The sequence below is a fragment of the Mauremys mutica genome, unplaced genomic scaffold (assembly GCF_020497125.1).
Source record: "Mauremys mutica isolate MM-2020 ecotype Southern unplaced genomic scaffold, ASM2049712v1 000147F_np12_subseq_1:194132_obj, whole genome shotgun sequence".
Taxonomy (NCBI): domain Eukaryota; kingdom Metazoa; phylum Chordata; order Testudines; family Geoemydidae; genus Mauremys; species Mauremys mutica.
The window spans coordinates 14,477-33,040 of record NW_025422865.1 but is presented as its reverse complement, the minus strand read 5'-3'; the positions used below and the strand labels follow the sequence as shown (position 1 = coordinate 33,040).

The 18,564-nt window shown below is 48.4% G+C and overlaps 1 protein-coding gene across 1 annotated transcript; it reads left to right on the top strand.

Moving 5' to 3' along the window:
• The first annotated feature begins 3,248 nt into the window (after positions 1–3,248).
• Positions 3,249–6,643, top strand: LOC123356982 (ankyrin repeat domain-containing protein 9-like). Its single transcript, XM_045000237.1, has 2 exons — positions 3,249–3,337; positions 4,645–6,643. The coding sequence occupies exon 2, from the start codon at positions 4,725–4,727 to the stop codon at positions 5,610–5,612; it is 888 nt and encodes a 295-aa protein (XP_044856172.1). The 5' UTR covers positions 3,249–3,337; positions 4,645–4,724; the 3' UTR covers positions 5,613–6,643.
• Positions 6,644–18,564: the final 11,921 nt, after the last annotated feature.

Sequence of the window (18,564 nt, the reverse complement as noted above, 5' to 3'; positions counted from 1 at the left end):
GGACATTGGCCACTGAGCATTTATCAAACTCCATAATGGAGACCAGACCTAGGCCCAAGTCCCAGCAAAGCTTGGATCCTTACCCAAAAGCCCTTACAGCTCCAGGATGTCTGGATGTGGGATTTTTGTTTAAGCCTATACCTGCTGGAATCTTTATACATTAGCCAGACTGGAGCTGCAAAGGTAGTATAAAAATACCCAGTGTAACCAAAATCAAATTTTTTGGTGAGGGAAATGGCTTGCAGAGAGGCTTCTGTGGGTAAAGCACTGGACTGGGACACAGGAGTTTTAAGTTCAGTTCCTGGCTCTGGGACAAGTCATTAATCTCTCTGGCTGCCAATTTCCCATCTGTATAATGATACTTCCCCTGGCTGTCTTGCCTATGTAGATTGTAAGTTCTTCAGGGCAGGGATGGTCTCTTGCTATATATAGGTGCAGCGCCTAGCACAATGAGCCCTGAGCCTATATATAGCCATATATAATATGGCTGAGTCTCTAAGTGCTACTAGTACAAATAATAATGATAGCTGTCATTTGGCAGTGTGCTGTCTGTCACTGGGTGGGGCTTTGAGATTTCTTGTTCCTTTGGTTAAACCAAGGGTCTCAAACACACGGCCTGCAGGCCGCCCGCGAGGTTATTTTCTGTGGCCCACGAGGTCCTCGTGGCCCCCCACCCACCCTCCCCCAGCGTTTACCTAGAGCGGCTCTGGCCCGGCGCACAGGAAGCGGAAAGAACATGGGGGAAGAGAGGCGCAGGGGTGTGTGTTGATGTTGCTTCAGGCACCACCCCCAGCAGCTCCCATTGGTCACGGTTCCCCATTCCCGGCCAATGGGAGATGCGCAGTGCCTGAAGCAACAGCAACACACACCCCTGTGCCCTTGCTCCACCACGTTCCAGCCGCTTCCCGGAGTGGAGCGGCGTTGGGGCAGGGCAGGCAGGGATCCTGCCCTGCCCCCGGTGCATGCTGGGCCACAGCCTGCCCCCCGAGCCCCTCCTGCAGTCAAACTCCCTGCCCTGAGCCCCTTGCCACACCCCGACCCCCTGCCACACCCCTTCTGCACCCCAACCCACTGCCCTGAGCCCCCTGCCGCACCCCAACCCCCTGCCACACCCTGCACCCAACCCCCCTGCCCTGAACCCCCTGCCGCACCCCACCCCCCTTCCTTGTTCCACCAGCCGCACTCTGCACCTGACCCCTGCCCGGAACCCCCTGCCGCAACCCGCACCCCTCCTGCACCCCAACCCACTGCCCTGAGCCCCCTGCCGCACCCCAACCCACTGACCTGAGCCCCCGCCGCACCCCTCCTGCACTCCGATCCCCTGCCCTGACCCCCTGCCACGTCCCTCACCCCTCCTGCACCCCACACCCCAACTCCCTGCCCTGAGCCCCCTGCTGCACCCCTCATCCCCAGGGCCGCCCAGAGAATTCAGGGGGCCTGGGGCCCTCGCCGCCACTTCGGTGGCGGGTCCAGAAGCGGAAGGACCTCCTGTTGCCGAAGACCCAGAGCGGAAGAAGCTCCAGGGGCCCGGCCTCCACGAGAGTTTTCCGGGGCCCCCAGAGCTTGTGAAGGACCTTGCTCCAGGGGCCCCAAAAAACTCTCTTGGAGGCCCCTGCGGGGCCCGGGGCCTGGGGCAAATTGCCCCACTTGCCCCCCCCGGGTGGCCCTGCTCATCCCTCCTGCATCCCACACCCCAACTCCCTGCCCTGAGCCCCTGCCACACCCCACACCCCTCCTGCCCCCCCTGGGGGCAGGGAGGGGGTGGAGTTGGGGTGGGGATTTCGGGGAAGGGGTTGGAATGGGGGCAGGGGAGGGGTGGAGTGGGGGCAGGGCTGACGGCAGCAGGGGGTGGGGAGGTGTCAGTAATGCGGCCCTCGGGCCAATGTACTAGTCCTCATGTGGCCCTTGTGGTCATTTGAGTTTGAGACCCCGGGGTTAAACTGTGTATAGCAGCTGGGAGTGAATTATATAACATGAATAGTATAGTGCCAATCCTAGGCTGTGTTATTTGGCTGCTGTGAGCTGCTGCTGACCTCTCCTCGAAAGCACAGATAAACATTGTCTTTAGAAATATTTCTGTTTGTTTGAGTTCCTCTGCTGCTGCTGCTGGTTCCCCACCAAAAGTGCCCAGCCTCAGCCTTTGTTTATAACACTGCCCCAGCAACTAGCTGTCAAACAGAGCCTTTTGACTTCTGATGGGGAAAGAAATAAGCAGCAAGGGAGTTTCCAAGCTTCAGGACAATGCTCTTGATGGAAACCAAGTAAGGGTTTCCTCTCTCTCCCCAGTGAGCAGATCTCCCTGCCTCCTCCCATGGCTGATCCTTCCCCTCTCTGTACTCCTGACATCCTTATGCTGCTGGCTTGCCTCCTCTCTAGGCCACCTGCCCAACTTCCTGCCTGGAGCAACTCTGGGCTCCATGCTATTTCCTTTCTAACCTGTGGTCCTGCCCCTTGGTGCACTGCCTGCCTCACAGGATCATGGCCTTGGGAGGCTGCAGCCGGGAGGGAGGGCACATTCAGCTATTTCCTCCGTCCCCTTTGGGGACCCTCTCGTGCCCCTGCAGGGGGATGGATTAATAGGCGCTTCCTTCCCCCTAACTCACCACGTGAGTGCCTTAAAGAGCAAACCCGACTTTGTCAGAGCGAGAAGAGGGGGAGCCAGACACCCCCTGCACAGAGACCCAGCCCTGCCCTGCCCCCTGGCGCTCGCCCGTCCCAAGCCTCGCAAGAAAGCGTTACGGAGGGGAGAGGGCGGGGGAGGGATTTGGCTGGCCCCGCTCAGCTGCGCTCGCTCTGGACGACAGAGACACTCGGCCCGGCCCCGGCACGAGCCCTCCCGCTCCCCCACCCCTCGCCGTACAAAAAGCCGCCCGACAAGTTTCTTGGAACTTTGCCTGGCCTGACGCAAACAATGGTGCAGGGCCCCATCCTCCCGGGGCAGCCAATAGCCAGCTGGGGGACCCGGTTGCCACCAATCAGAGGGCGCTGGACAGTTCCCCGGTCCTGACTGACCTTCAGCCGGCTGGCGTGGGGGGGATAAAAGAGCCCAGAGGCGGGAGCGGAGGTTTGGCTGCTGCTGCCGCCCGCCGTCCCTCCCGCCTTAGAGCCAGGCAGAGGCGGCGAGGACCCGGCGCGGCCAGAGCCGAGCGGGACGGAGCGCGAGCCCCAGGGGGAGCGGCCGCCGTTCCGGGGGCTCCCGCGAAGCGCCGCCCCTGCTCATTCACTGAAGCCCCAGCAGCGCCTGGAAACCGGGGCTGGGCAGCGGCCCGGCAGAGCGGGTGCAGCGAGAAGCCTGCCCGCCCCCGGGAGGGCGCCGCTGCCCTGCGCGCAGCCAGAGGTGAGCGCCGAGCCACGGCCCCCCCCCGCCCCCGCCCCCGCGGCTGCCTGGGCTCGCTGCGCCGGCCCCTGCGCGCCGTGCCCCGCTACCGGTGTCCCCTGCGGAGAGAGGAGACGAGGGGACAGGGAAAGGCACCTTGGGGAGGGGAGGGTATCGGAGCTGGGTGAGTGGGGGGAGATTTGGGGACGAGGCCCAGGGAGCAGGGTGACGGGGGGAGATTTAGGGATGGGGAACAGGGAGCTGGGTTATGAGGGTGAGTGGGGGAGATTTGGGGAGCTGGGTTACGGGGGTGAGTGGGGGAGATTTGGGGATGGGCCACAGGGAGCTGGGTTACAGGGATGAATGGGGGGGAGATTTGGAGATGGGGAATAGGGAGCCGGGTTATGAGGGTGAGTGGGGGGAGATTTGGGGATGGGGCACAGGGAGCTGAGTTAAGGGGGTGAGTGGCCGGGGGGGAGATTTGGGAACAGGGAGCCGGGTTACAGGGGGAGTGGGGGGAGATTGGGGGATAGGGCACAGGGAGCTGAGTTATGAGGGTGAGTGGGGGACAGGGCCTAGGGAGCTGCGTTACGGACGGTGAGTTAGGGAGATGGAGACTTTATAAAATTATAATTTATATTAGCCTGTGATGGGCTGAAATTTCTCAGTCAGATTTATCAGCATATTGCATTTCTTGTTAAAGTGGATTTGTTTGCTTGTGATTCCAACTCTAGACTTCCTATCTTGCCCTTGCTTTGTTTGCCTATAATTCAGACAAAGGCGAGGGGGGTTAGTGCATCTCTGCCATTTTGTATATTATTGAAAATATGTGCCCTCCTGAGTCAAAAATGTACAAAGCTAGAGCAACCCCAGCACAGTTCTTTCCACTTAGTATCTTTCTCAGGGTGGCAAAACATAAGCCTTCTTTACAAGGAAAGGCACTGTCTTAGCCTCTTGGATACCAAAGTGAATCATTAGACACAGACCCTACCTACCAGCTTGAAAAATTCCTCAAGGCAGTTTAAACAGGACAGTGACTGTGAGGAGACCTCTGTAGCCTTGAGAAAGAACATTTCAGTTTGGACCAGAGTGGTAGTTCAGTTTGCTGAACTGATAAATCTGAATCAGTCCTGCCCTCTACATAAAAGTTAGAAATGAACTGTGATTAAAAGCACAACCAGAGTTGGAAAAGGAAAAAAAAAAAAAGAACAGGGCTTTGCTGGGAAGAGGTGTGTGTTACTGTGCTGCCACCAGGTTCACAGGGGAGGGGGAGTGACTGACTCACTACCAATCATTAAATTGCATTTTTGGTTTGTTTTTTTGGGAAGTGTTTCCATAGGTCTTGGACCTAATGAGGCATTTTGACAACGAAGTGGGGACAAGCCCCTCCTGAAACCCAAGCTCAGCGATGCCTTGGAACGTCAAATGGCTGAACAGCTACAGCAGCTACAATTCCCAGTCCCAAAAGCAATGTAAGAAATCCTCCTTCGCCTTTTACCAGGCAGTGAGGGACCTGCTGCCTGTGTGGCTTCTGGAGGACATAAGAACAATGGAGGCCTTTCACTGGGAGGAAGGCGGAAAGGTGAGCACCTATTCTCCCTCTGAGGCTCTTCTCTATGCCCTGGTGCACAATCACCAACCTTATGCTCAGTACCTACTGAATAAGTTTCCTCAGAGCGCCCTGGCCATACCCAGCCAAAACTTCAGCTGCTGCCAGTCATCAGCTCCTCACCTGGCCATGGCCGTTCGCTACAACCGGACCCACATCCTCTTCAGAATACTGAAAGCCATCAGAGGCTTTCCAGAGAGAGAGAGAGCCAGCTACTTGGACCGCAGGGGATGCAGTCGCGTGGAAGGCAGCAAAACTGTCTTGCATGTGGCCTGTGAACTGTTGAGACCCGAATGTTTGCTTCTAGTGCTGGGTCATGGGGCATCCCCCTGCTTATGTGACTGCAATGGGAATACCCCTTTGGACATCTTGCTCCAGCAGATTTCTCAGACCCCAGCAGTTAACATGTGCACCAAGCTCCTCTTGCTAGACTCCCTTTTCCTCTTCATGCCTCAGGAACTCCAGTTTTCAATGAAACAGCAACTGCTGGACAATCACCAGCCCTGGCAGGATCGTTTGGGAGAGAACAGATTCCAGTGGCTGGCAGGTTTAACTCCTACATCTCTGTTCATCACGGCTATGCGTGTCTTAATCAGGAGCATTCCACCTGAACAATTCCCAGAGGCACTGGAAAATCTGCCTTTGCCACAGTTTCTGAAGCCTTTAGGCTTGAAATTGAAGAACTAGGGGACGTGCCCAAGAGCCTCCAGCTTGTGTGGTTTCGGCAGATGTAGGCCAATGCTCTTGTTTTAATTAGAACATGTTTTTAAAAGGATTGTATCTGGCACTTTACATATCTTTTTATTTAAAGATCATTGTAGTGAGTAATTTTCACACCACTTTTTATAAAAGTATTATATGGTATGTGTAACTTAAGATACATAGGTGTATATATTTATAAACAGGTGTAAATAAACCAGTGGCAGATATGACTGAAAAGGGGAATCTAGTAATTTAAAGTTCTGATGTGACATATCCATGTGAGAGTGGTAGAGAGAGGCCCTTTGGTTCTGTCCTACCTTTCGTTTAAACATGGCACAATTCTGGAACAAAACAATTTATTTTTACAAGTATCCTGGTAGGAGTTGTGAGGGAAACATTATATATACATACACACGCACACTAAGGCATAGGTGAAAAATTCTTGATCTTGTACAAAAACGAAGGTATTTTTAAAAGAATCTAACTAAATAAGGATGGCAAGGATATACATATTAACAAAAATGGCCATGTGTATGAAAACCAGATTGTTTTCCCATAATGTTCTGTGTTCCCTTTGCCCTTCAGTGAAATCAGAGGGGCCTAGCTGTCATCTCTCTTTTTGCTGTGGAGGGAATGGCCAAGATTTGGTTAGAAGGAGGAAGGGGGTAATACATTATGGTTTCATCCTCCCTCAATCCTGCAGAGGCACCTTCACGTGAACACTATATGTTTGAGGCGCTATCGTCTTAGGGGAGTGGCTAGGAAAAGGAGGAGCAGAGCTGGACAGAGCCATTCTCCTTGCTATTGTCCTCCTACAAACCCACAGGGACTTTTTTGTGCAAACTGATGTCTGCATTCTGTCATGTGGATTCTTCTTTGTTGTCATTCTCCATCGCCACCCCAAACATGTTGGCATAAGTTGTTGAAAAGCCTATGGCATCCTTAGTCGCTGTGGGTATTTAGGGAGCAGCTTGGATGCACTGGACCTCCACCTGAATATCTTGACCCTCAGTTGATGACCAAAGATACATGGAATATTGCCAGAGATTCTCCAGACATCTCTGCATTGGGAGAGCTATGCCCTTGTCCGCTCTGCAAGGAGCAAACCATGCCTTCCCCCACCAGTCATTGTAATCTTCATGGCTTCCACAGAGTTTTCCACCTACCTTTGGCTCTACAGTAGGAGGGCATTAGCTGAGTTGCCGTGTTTTTTTGGCACCCAAGACTCTCGCCATGGAGTCAGTTATTATGTTAGAGATTTCAGCCTTCTAGCTCCCTACAGGGAGATGCACAGAGCAGAAGTGAAAAGCCCTTGTTTGAAACATAAATCTCTTTGATCATTAACAAGTTTGGTGAGAAAAACTATGAAAAACACAGAGCAAGCAACTGTAAATTGTTCACAGTTCAGCTGAAAAGATTCTAGAGAGTTTCTCCAGTGTGGAACTCCCCTCTTTTAAAAACATACAGTCCTATTGGATATATGATAATATAGGAAATACTAGAGGGTTGGTGTGCTTCAGAAATTTGAGATGCAACAGAGGAAAAAATAGTTTGTTTTACGCTGAGGTAGAAAAAAAACAAGAGGGTGATTGCTCAAGCTAATTAACACAGGAAATGCAGATCCCTTGCTAGGGTGGCTTGAAATAACCAAAATAAGCAGTCTTTGAACCTCCCTCCCCCTGACCCCATTACCTCAGGGATAACAAAATGCAGCCCCATAGTAGAATTCACTGAACTGCTCAAAGCCAAGAATGCCTCTCACAGCAGTATAAATACCTATATTGCTGGATTCTTCATACGACTATATCTTTCCCATTATTCCAGGAGCACTGCTGTATAAGTGCTCCTGGAATAATACTGCTGTATTTATTGCATAAATAAACTAGAAGATAAAGCAATCAGTTTTGCTCTCCACTCCATACACACATAAAAAACTAGCCTTCATAACACCATGGGCTAGGAAAATACAGGGTTTTGAAAGGATGCTCGGAAGTAAAGAATTGATTTTTTTAGCACGTTTTCTATTCCACCCAAAGGTGTTTACTAATGAGACACAGCACAAACCACTCAAATTCTGCTATCAGCAGAGCCTGTACATGCAAGCAACAGCTTCATTCTGCAGGGTTATTAATATATTAAAAAACTAGGCTATTTTATTCTCTTTCCTCTCACACCTGCTTTTCCTGCTCCCCCAGCCCTCTCAAGGTGCAGTTGTCACTTTCCAAAGCAATTACTCACTGCAATGCTAGTATGAAACTTTTACTCACCTCCCTCAGCAAGAAGAGAGGATGTATTATGCAGAACATTACACACCCCTATTGCTCCTTCCCTAGTGAAAACAAAAGGAAAGATTAACATGAATATTTTGTATCATGATCATTTCCCAGACCAGGGCCGTCTCTAGGGTTTTTGCCACCCCAAGCAAAAAAAGTTTTGGCTGCCCCCCACCCCCACCCCAGTCCTGGGCTCTCACCCCCTGCTGTCCCAGCCCTAGGCTCTCTTCCCCCGCCACACACACACCCTGCCGCCCCAGCCCTGGGCTCCCCCCCCCACCAGTGATGACTCCGCCCGCTCCCCCCTCGCCTCCAGCCGGTCCGGCACTGGCAGGGTCGGGGTAAGCAGCAGGGCTCTCAGGCCGCGTCTCAGCCCAGGGTCCCTCCAGCCGGGACCCAGGAAGGCAGAGCCGGGGGACTGCCCCGGCAGGGGGCTGAGGAGCCGGGTCAGGGTAGCCCCAGAGAAAGCGGAGCCCTGGAGAGTGGGATGCGGGCCCTGCGTGGCAGCACCCCGCGTTCTATGGCCCCACTGCTGCTGCTGCTTCTGGCCACCCTGCTGCAGTCCCTGGGTGGCTCGGGCCGCTTCGCCCCGCCTAGGCTGCGGCCGCCCTGCAGCACCTGCAGACGGCTCCATGTGCCCTGTGGGGTGTCCCCCACTCAGAGCCTGCCCGGCCCAGCCACAAGGTGCGGCACTGCTCCCCCGTGGCGCAAACCGCAGAGGCCCGAGGGTGCCCCCCGCACATGACGTGCTGCTGCTGCCAGGGCCGGTTCTAGGCTTTTGCCACCGGAAACAAACAAACAAAAAAGATGGCCAGAATGCTGCCCTTGAAAATGTGCCACCCCGAGCACATGCTTGGTTTGCTGGTGCTTAGAGCCAGACCTGTCCCAGACGCTTGTAACCATGCCTTAGTGGGTAACAACTGAGAATACCAAATTCAGAACAAACTGCTGAGAAATAGTGCTGACACATCACAAAACTGGTGGTTATTCTCCCATAAGATATACCAAACCAGCAACAAAAGTAAACTTCTGTTTCACCACACTGGCTAACAAGGAGTCAGACCAATAGTGGACTGGATCTGTTCTTGCAGCATAATTCCTGCATGTCTTGTGTGATCTTGCCATGAAGCTCTGGCAAATGTTTGGAACCCAGTTAACATCAAGTCAATGTAGATATTAATGTTCTCCATAGTGTAGGTACCTTGGCATTTAGCCATGAAAGCAGTATGGTGGCATGCCTCAGTTTCCCTTCTCATACAGCATATTAGGTGCCCTATGTACAGTTTCAAGGCTGGTTACAGGCTCTAACTGTGAAACATCCATATTCCAAGGCCTTTTAACATAAAGGCTTCTAGCACATAGCGAGTTCTTATGTATCACTCCCAACATGTTCAAGAGTTTTTCCAAAAGACCATGCACATTGTAAATTCTTACAGTTGTTGGTATCAGCAACACATTAGTCACAAAAGTTAATATCAAGCATTAATATCAAATCTATTACAAGTGTACATTTACAAGCATTTTTGTTATGCCATGCCTTTAAATTAATTTAATGGAGATATCCTATTCTCCTAGAACCTTGAAAGGTCATTGAGTCCAGCCCCCTGCCTTCACTAGCAGGACCAACTACTGATTTTGCCCCAAATCCCTAAGTGGCCCGCTCAAGGATTGAACTCACAACCCTGGGGTTAGCAGGCTAATGCTCAAACCACTGAGCTATCCCTTCCCTCTGTAGCTCAATACCCTCGGAGTTTTGGCACTTTAGGGTTAACCTGTGGCTTCCATTTGCAGGATTAAGTTTTTCCTTTCCTCCCTGTCCTGTAGGGTCAAATCCTGAGCTCTCTTGCTTAACAGAATTCACTGGCTGGTTAGATGTGTCCTTTCAGCTAAGAGCTATGGGTAAGTCTTTCTCTCTCTCACCCCCTCCCCCCACCCGTTAGGTAATTTGCATCAACACAGAGACACTCACTTGTTTACTAGTTTTCAGATTCTTAACCATTACCAATTCCAAGGCTGGATTCTGTCTTAAAGAGATACCATCCATTTTCACTAGCATGTTAGACAAAGTTTTTTTGTCCTTCCATTACCACCCTCTGCTTCCACAGGGAATCAGGTGTCAAGTCCACTAAGAGACTACAAGACCTATCCAAAAAGTGTCTAGAGATGAGAGTTTGCCTGCCATCCCCTGTATTCTCAAAAGATCAACTGCACAACTGTCCTGCTCTGTAGATTGAGCTACACAGTCTTCCCTCTGAAACTGAGATACAAACTGTTTACTTAAAGAGTCAACATGGAGACATTCATGTCCCAACAACATTGCCTCCCCAAAACACTGGTCAAGCACAGCCACTTGGGCATCCTAGGGCTGTTCAAATTCCCTGACAATTTTCATTCCATATGAAACCTCACAGCTGGGTCTGTGGATCCATACACATCTGAAAGACTCGGGCAGTTAGGAACTGAAACTAACTTAAATCAAATCATTTCCACACCCTTCAGTTACAGCAAACTGCTTGCAGAAACTATCACAAGGATTCTCCCTAGCAGACACAAAACTTAGGGTATGGCTACACTTGCAGCTGTACAGCGCTGGGAGTTAAACCTGTCTTCGTACAGCTGAGTAGGGAAAGCGCTGCAGTCTGTCCACACTGACAGCTGACAGAGCACTGTTGTGGCCACATTGGCAGCATTTGCAGCGGCATTGGGAGCGGTGCATTATGGGCAGCTATCCCAGCGTTCAAGAGGCTGCAACATGCTTTTCAAAGGGGGGGGGGGGTGGAGTGTGACAGGGTGTGTGGGGGAGAGAGAGAGTGGATTTTTGGAGCTGACACTGTGTCAGCAGCTGCCTTGCAAGTTCTGACCCCCTCCCCATCCCTCTTTCTCTCACTCACTAAAAGCAAACTGCAACTGTTTGTTTTTTTCCTCGCAGACCAGATAAGCAGCCGCTCCGAAAGGGACCCCCGCTCCCTCCCGCCCACCGTGCTGCTTCTCTCCTCAAGTCCCCTCCCTCTCCCTCTCCTCAAGCAAACACTAGCTGAGGGCGTTCCAAAGGGAGCCCCCTGCCTCTGCTCATTCACAGCAAACAGTAGCTGTGTTTGTTTTTTTGATAAGCAGCCTCGGGAGCCCAGAGTTCGCAACAAAACAAAGAGCGGTACCTTCACTTAAAAGGATTATGGGAAGCTTCCGGAGGTCAGTAACAGCGTACTAAGATTATTCCCTGTTTACACTGGCACCCCAGCGCTGCAGCAGCAGCGCTATACTCTTTATTCCTCTCGTGGAGGTGGAGTACAAGCAGCACTGTAGCCACGGAGATACAGCGCTGTATGTGCCTTGCCAGTGTGGACGGGGAGTGAGTTACAGCGCTATAAAGCCACTAACAGCGCTGTAACTCTCAAGTGTAGCCAAGGCCTTAGGAACATTTCCTTCCTGGGTTTTAGTTAAATCCAGAACCAACTTGGACAACTGACAAATTCTCAAGTAGCATAAGCTGAGAAGCACTTTCCGTCTGCTCCACAGACAAAAAACTAGAGACACACCCTTTTGCAGCAGACACTGCTATTCTTAACAGACAAAAATTGGAGATATCCTTTCCTCTGTCCCAGCACCTATGGCTGTTTTCAGACATATACTTGGAAAGTGGGACAGTTTCCTTACCAGGCATGTTGCCACTCCCAACAGATAAACTGCCATTCTTCACATTATACTGAGCTACTTTAAACAAATCACTTCTACCTTGTTCAGGCTTACTTTCACAAGCTTCACTTGCCAACAATCCATCACCCACAAAAAAATCTACCCTTTTTGTCCTCAATTATGACTTTAACATGACTTTAATCTGCTCTAGAGAAACACTGTCCTGATCAATGAGTTCTCTCTGTGCTTTATCTAATTCCAGATTCACTTCTGAGATATTAGACAGATATTCAGAAACTTCATTCACAAACAGCTTTTTTGCACAAACAGCTATTTTCCACCTTCCCCAGGTTAAAGACACCCTTTCCCTCACCATAGCAAAATTGGTTAAAACACAGACTTCGTAAAGTCATACAACATACCAACATTGTTATAAACTGGACTTCCAAGATGATACAGTTTCTGCTGTTCTTCCATTGCTTTTTTGATTTGGAGCTTCAGTTTGTCCACTTCTGTCTTAGCTTGCAGAGCTTCTATTTGCCTCCTCTACGCTGCTTTGGCTCTCTCTTCAGCTTGCTTGGCTCTCTGTTCAGCTTCTTTTTCCAGCTGGGCCAAGGCTTGCTTCTCTTTCAGTCAAAGTTCTGCCAGTCTTTGTTCATGTTCAAGACACAGGCTGTCTCTCAGGGCTTGCAGTTTGATGGCTTCTGCTGATGCCTTCTGGCTAATGGTCACTGATCTTTAACATTTAAAACTCTTAATATCAACATTCAAATTTTGAATAGTGTGGGGTTCTGATCCAAAGCTTAACTGACTTGGTTCTGTGGATCTTGCCAACTACGCTACTGTAACCGTGCTTCTGTGGGTCACAACTGAGAATACCAAATTCAGGACAAACTGCTGAGAAATAGGGCAGATACACCTCAAAACTGGTAGTTATTCTCCCATACGATAAACCAGTAACAAAAGTAAACTTCTGTTTCACCACACTAGCTAACAAGAAGTCAGAAAAGCAGTTTCCTTAGGTATTCCAGTCCTTGTATCACCACCAAAAACACTAGACTTAAAGATGAGTGGTTCTTTAAAACCAGTTTCATCCAATAAGAGATTTTTCTGATCCCAGAGGACCAGCCACACACCCAGGTGAATATATAACTCAGATCTTACCCAATAATCATGCTGTTGCCAATCCTTTAGTATCTAAAATCTAAAGGTTTATTTATAAAAAGAAAGAAAGGTGAGAGTTAAAATTGGTTAAAAGAATCAAATGTATACAATAAATGCACAGTTCTTAGATCAGGCTTGTAGCAGTGATGGAATAAACTGCTGGCTTCTTAAGTCTCTGGTTGCTTCCAAATGATTGGAAGATCCTCAGTCCCTTGGTTAGAATGCTCCCATCAGTATGAGTTCATAGTCCAGAGGTCTAAGCAGGAAAGAGGCAAAATTGAGATCTTTCTAGGGCCTTTTATAGCTTCTCTCAGGTGAAGAGAAACCCATTGTTCTCACTGTGGAAAATTACAGGTGACAAGATGGTGTTTGGAGTCACATGGGCAAGTCACATGCCCATGCATGATTTTGTTTAGTCATAGCAGAAGCCATTACTCACACTGTAGTTGTTCATATGAAAGTCCATCAGGCGTGGATGGGCATCTTCCATGGTCCATTGTGAGTTAAGTGTTCCTTGATGGGCCACTTAACTTGAATAGTCCCTTCAAGATGTGCAGGCTAAATACCTTGTGGACTTTACCCCTGGAGCAAACATATTTGAAATACAGGTATAGAGCCAATTCTTATAACTTCAAATACAACAATGATACATGCCTACAAATAGCATAATTATATTAAGCAAATCACAAACTTTCCATCCAGCCTTGCATCTAACGAAGTGGGTATTCACCCACGAAAGCTCATGCTGAAAAACATCTGTTAGTCTATAAGGTGCCACAGGATTCTTTGCTGCTTTAACCTTTCCATAGACCCCTTGCTTGATGTACTTTGTGCAAGATTTGTTGCAATTATATAACAGTGGTAGCAACAATGATTTGCATTGTCATATTTTAATCAGATACTGTCACAACTCCTCATTGCTCAACCAAACACCCATATGGGTCATGTCCATATTCCATTGTATCCAATTACTAAGATCTGTCAAAAATCAGCCCTTTGCTCTGTGATTATGTTTTTAGAATGTATATAGCTGGGAGAAAATTACAATCCAATGTTACATGAAAAACGGCAATAATAAAGTGTAAAGGATGGGACACACTATAAGAAGATAAAAAAAAGAGGGAAATTAAAAAGCCTCTCAGTGACAGAATGGACTCAGTAATCCACCATCATTAACTAGGGCATGTGTCCCATGAGACTGAGCATTCATTGTCATAAAGACAGAATAGCGATCAGAACATTCACAGCTTCCATATTGATCCCAAAAGGGTCAAATTAAGCCAGATTAAAAAGTTGACCTGTTTTAGATGCTGTTCAAAGAGGGTCTAAGGACAGGCCCAATTCCCACAGAAGTCAATTGGAGTTCTTCTGGTGACTTTATTGGGGGTCAGATCTGGCTCCTGAATATAAATGGCAAAGGAATCCCTACTTGTGAGACTCTTCCAAATCCTATCAGAATAATCCAGTGTGCTCTAGCAGGGTGTGTTAGAAACATGGATAGCTACAGTCTTGATTCAGCTCCATTAGCATCAATAGACTCCCATTGATTTCAGTGGGAATTGGATTGGGTCCTAGGCTGAGCCAAATACAAGTGCATGAGCTATTACCACATATAGGCCAGAAAAAAAAGAGAATATTTAGGATTTATTAGACTGTAAGTACTTAGGGGCAGGGACTGTGTCTTCCAGTATTTGTGTAGAGCGTCTAGCACACTCTGGGCATTACAATTACAACTACAGTTATGTCAGTCACAACTTCAGTTTGATTTGCTGCCAAAAGAAATTTAATTTTCACACAATTCCACCACATGCATCAAAAATCTACACCGCCACAGTCTACTAGAACAGTGCTTCTCAAAGTGGTAGTCCACGGACCGGTGCCGGTCCGTGAGCCATTGGCTGCCGGTCTGCGGCAAGTTTCCTCATAAGAGTGTTGAATAGGATAATAATATGGCACTGGTCCCTGGCACATTGGGGGGAAAAATTGCCAGTTCCCCACATCAGATAGCTTGAGAAGCACTGTACTAGAAAGTTCCTAATGTGTGAGAGGTCCTAGATAGCATGTTGTATTAAACCTGCAAAAGGTTAAAGGTCAAAGTTGCCTCAGAGTCCTTGTGTATGGCCCTGGCTGTTGAGTGATTAATTTGGGTAAACAAAGGCTCCAATCAATGTGTTATTATGGGACTGAAGTCAGGCCTGTTCCTGTGGACCTGCTGTTTTTACTCTAAGGTCACTGAGAGGTTGTTGCAGCCTGTTGATGTGTCTAATACTTAATCTGATAAATGGAGACTTTGGGCAAACTGTACTGTTCTTATATAGTCTGATAACATACTCTAATAGGGTTGGATTTTGTTCTTTTAACTGAGTCTAGTGCTTGTAAAAGATGCTGGCTTGCCAGCCCTGGGAAAGAAGTCCTCTGTTTATTTACAGATTAGTTACATTGCAGACAACGGCGGCAGCACGAGTTTTCCTCCCAATGACTTGCCTCAGCCCCATATTGGAGAAGCCTTTTGCAGCAATCAGAATGAATAGGTGTTCAGTCTCCACGGCCTATTCAGTCCTTGGCCTTTCTGCAGAGACTGCCAACAAAAATTTCAATTAGTGCCAGTTAGATAAAGCAAATGACGACACTTGTATCAAGTCTCCACAGGACCAGAGAAGCAATGCGAAATTTTGCAAGTCTGTTGCAGAGGCTAGGGAAAGCAGATGCACCTAGTCAATCACAAAACCAGGGTCTTAGGCAACAGGGGATTGAGCAGGAATAGCCTGGGTACATATCTAAGCAACTCCTTTCAGAGAGGAATAGCAAAAGGATGAGTTACTTGCAGCTTTGTGAAATGCTTTCAAAAGTATCAAGGATAGCACACATACCCAGCATTCCAGGTGTAGCCAGTGCCTCCAACCAGTAATTTTAACAAAGGTGGCACACATGCCATGCACTTAGCATTTAAACAATGCTTTAGATTTCGAAAGGGCTGTACACACTGATTATCACAGCATCTCAGTATTATCATCTCCATTGAACATGCTGAGAAACTGAGGCACAAACAGCCCTATGAAATTTGTTTTGCATCACTCAACTTCCTGGCTAAAATGTTTGTTACTCATAACCCTGCTGGAGTCAAAAAGAATAGCCCTAATGTGCAGCACAACTAGGGAGCACTCTCCTTTCTTGGCACTGGAGTTTTATCCAGCAGCTCTTTCAGATGTGTCACGTATACTGAACCTGCCTCTTCTCCTTCCACAGCATTTAAGTAACCCCAGCCACAGAAACACTACCTATTCCTTTCTCAGAATTCATCGAGCAACCCCTTCTTGCCATGCACGGTGTTTCACCAGTGGCTTAACTCTATAGTGTCGCATGGTTGCTGCTTAAAGAAGTTTGAGTGTTACCTTTTTCTTTGCACAATCTGCCCTGACTGCCTGTTCGCTTCTGCCTGGAGTTTAAGGAGCTGTTTGTAACCTAGAAAACCATACATAGTCTGGTTTCAGAGTAGCAGCCGTGTTGTTCTTTTTTGCTGATACAGACTAGGAGTACTTGTGGCACCTTAGAAACTAACAAATTTATTTGAGCATAAGCTTTCGTGGGCTACAGCCCACTTCATCAGATGCATGCAGTGTATTTTCCACTACATGCATCCGATGAAGTGGGCTGTAGCCCACGAAAGCTTATGCTCAAATAAATTTGTTAGTTTCTAAGGTGCCACAAGTACTCCTGTTCTTTTTGCATAAATAGTTGGCATCCAGTTCCCTCTTTCCCTGTGCAATACCCACTGCAGCTGCAATTAGCAGAGGCACGTGAGCTGAACCTCCGCCCCTCACCCAGGTTAAGCTGGGGTGGGCTCAAAAGGGCATTCTTCAGTTCTCAGCTCCAAACCAAGCTTCCTCCTGGTCTGCCAGTACCTTGATTCATTAGCGTTCAGCACAGACCACAAATCCCATTCTTTTTCTTTGGTGTTTCAGGAGGGAGCTGGCCAAGGGATATGATGTGGTGGATTTCATGTTAGGATGATTACTTCCATGTAATAGTATGTGAAGCACTAGGGAGAACTCATCACAGAGTCATGCTGTTTAATTCAGATGGTTTGCGTTGCTCACTCTTGTGAAAACACCCAGAGGAATGAATAGGCACTTTACCATCAATGGTCTGTGAAATCCACTACTGTTCCCAATACAATGGTTCTAAATGGTTTCTGTTCTGCAGAACATTGACCAGTCTTCACATGGTCTAGGCCATTCTGTAAATGGAGTAATCAAATAAAGAACCACCAAAAAAATACTATACTGGGTAAAGTTAGGAGGGTTTATACTGGTATCAACTGTACTCTTTGTGTACCCGGGAGATAGAAGGATCAGATGGCTTCATGATCATCTCCCCCATCAGATTTCAACATCCCAGCTCAGCTTTGACACCCCCTCATCCTCTTTGTGACTAAAGATCACAGCCAGGCAGCTCTAGAACTTTATTTAGCGACCGAATTATCTGGCAGAAAATCATTTTCTGAGACCGAGCCTGATGTCGTTACAGGGTTTGAGAGAGCTGGCGGGGGTGATTCATTGGCTTATTCATTCATTGGTTCAATCATTTTAACATTGAAAACAGATTTTTAAAAATTATAATCAACTGCATAACATATTTCCACCCCCTTCCTGTACATGTTAGGTAAAATGCTTTTTGAATACCTTGGCCACATTGTGAGCGCTCTGTGCACAGGTGAGTTATGCAAAGTGCAGGTGTTGCCTCCACAAAACCCTGCAACTGAATGTATGAAACCGGTAGTGTGTCCCCCTCCCTGTGCTCAATCCACAGAGGATAGAAGTTGTTACCGCCCTCAGCTACAGAGTTTGGCTCTTTAGCTCAAGCTGTAATAGCTCATGCGTTTAGCTCTTAAGGTCCCTGGCTCAATGTCCCACTGCGCTTGGCCAAGAGGGCAGCTGTCACAATTGCACAGGCAATCACCTGATTTGCATGTGCAGGCCAGCTGGCTGAGCATACAGTCACGTGGTCTTGAAACACCCCACCCACTCTGTGTGCAAACAACTTGTTTGCTAATACATACGTGGTGCCTAGTAGGTATATTTTGCACAGTTCACCGACTGCACTACTTTTAAAAACATGGTCCTACAGTCACACAGCGTGAAAACAAAGTCAGAGTTACACTTCTGCATTAAAAGGGTATTTACCTAATCCTGTGCTCAGACATCATGACTGTGCATAGCTCCCATTATCTTTCCACTTGCCCTGGTGAAAAACAACATAAGGAATTAAGAGGAAAGCTTTTTTTTAATTTTCCTGATTAAAGTGGGAGCATGAATTGATTTATTGCCCTTGAAAGTGAGAGAGTAGCACTGCGAGCTGGCACCAAGCAGGGAAGAGGCTGCACAAGGTGCCATGCTATCTTAAACCCTGAGCAGCAACACTCCAGTTATTCGAGTGCTGCACCTTTCTTCAGTGGAGGCTGCCGAGCGGAACTGTGTGTTGGCTTTGTGATATGACGTGTCCTGGCTGTTACTCTGGATACTGCATTTGCTCATCTTTTTAACATTTGCAGTGTGTGTGAAGGACAGGATCAGCACAGAAGTCATAAGAAATCTTGAATTCTGAGCTGCGAGCGTTCTCAGAAGTCCTTTGTTTTGGGAGTCAAAAGAACCCTTGCCTGCCTTCCACTTTGGGTTTAATGCTTTAGAAGCAGTTGCCCAGATACCAACAAAATCTTGTGTAGCCTCCATGCCTGCAACAATACTTCATTCCGATTGCTGCGGCCGTTAGCTAAGCAGGCTAGGGCTGAGTTGACATTTGGATGCCAGACTTCCAAGGAACATCCCAGATACCAGTACTGATGACCCAGTGGCAGGCAGCCTTTCTGA

Excerpts from the sequence above, each read along its gene's own strand:
- LOC123356982 (XM_045000237.1), top strand. The coding sequence starts at position 4,725 with ATGCCTTGGAACGTCAAATGGCTGAACAGCTACAGCAGCTACAATTCC.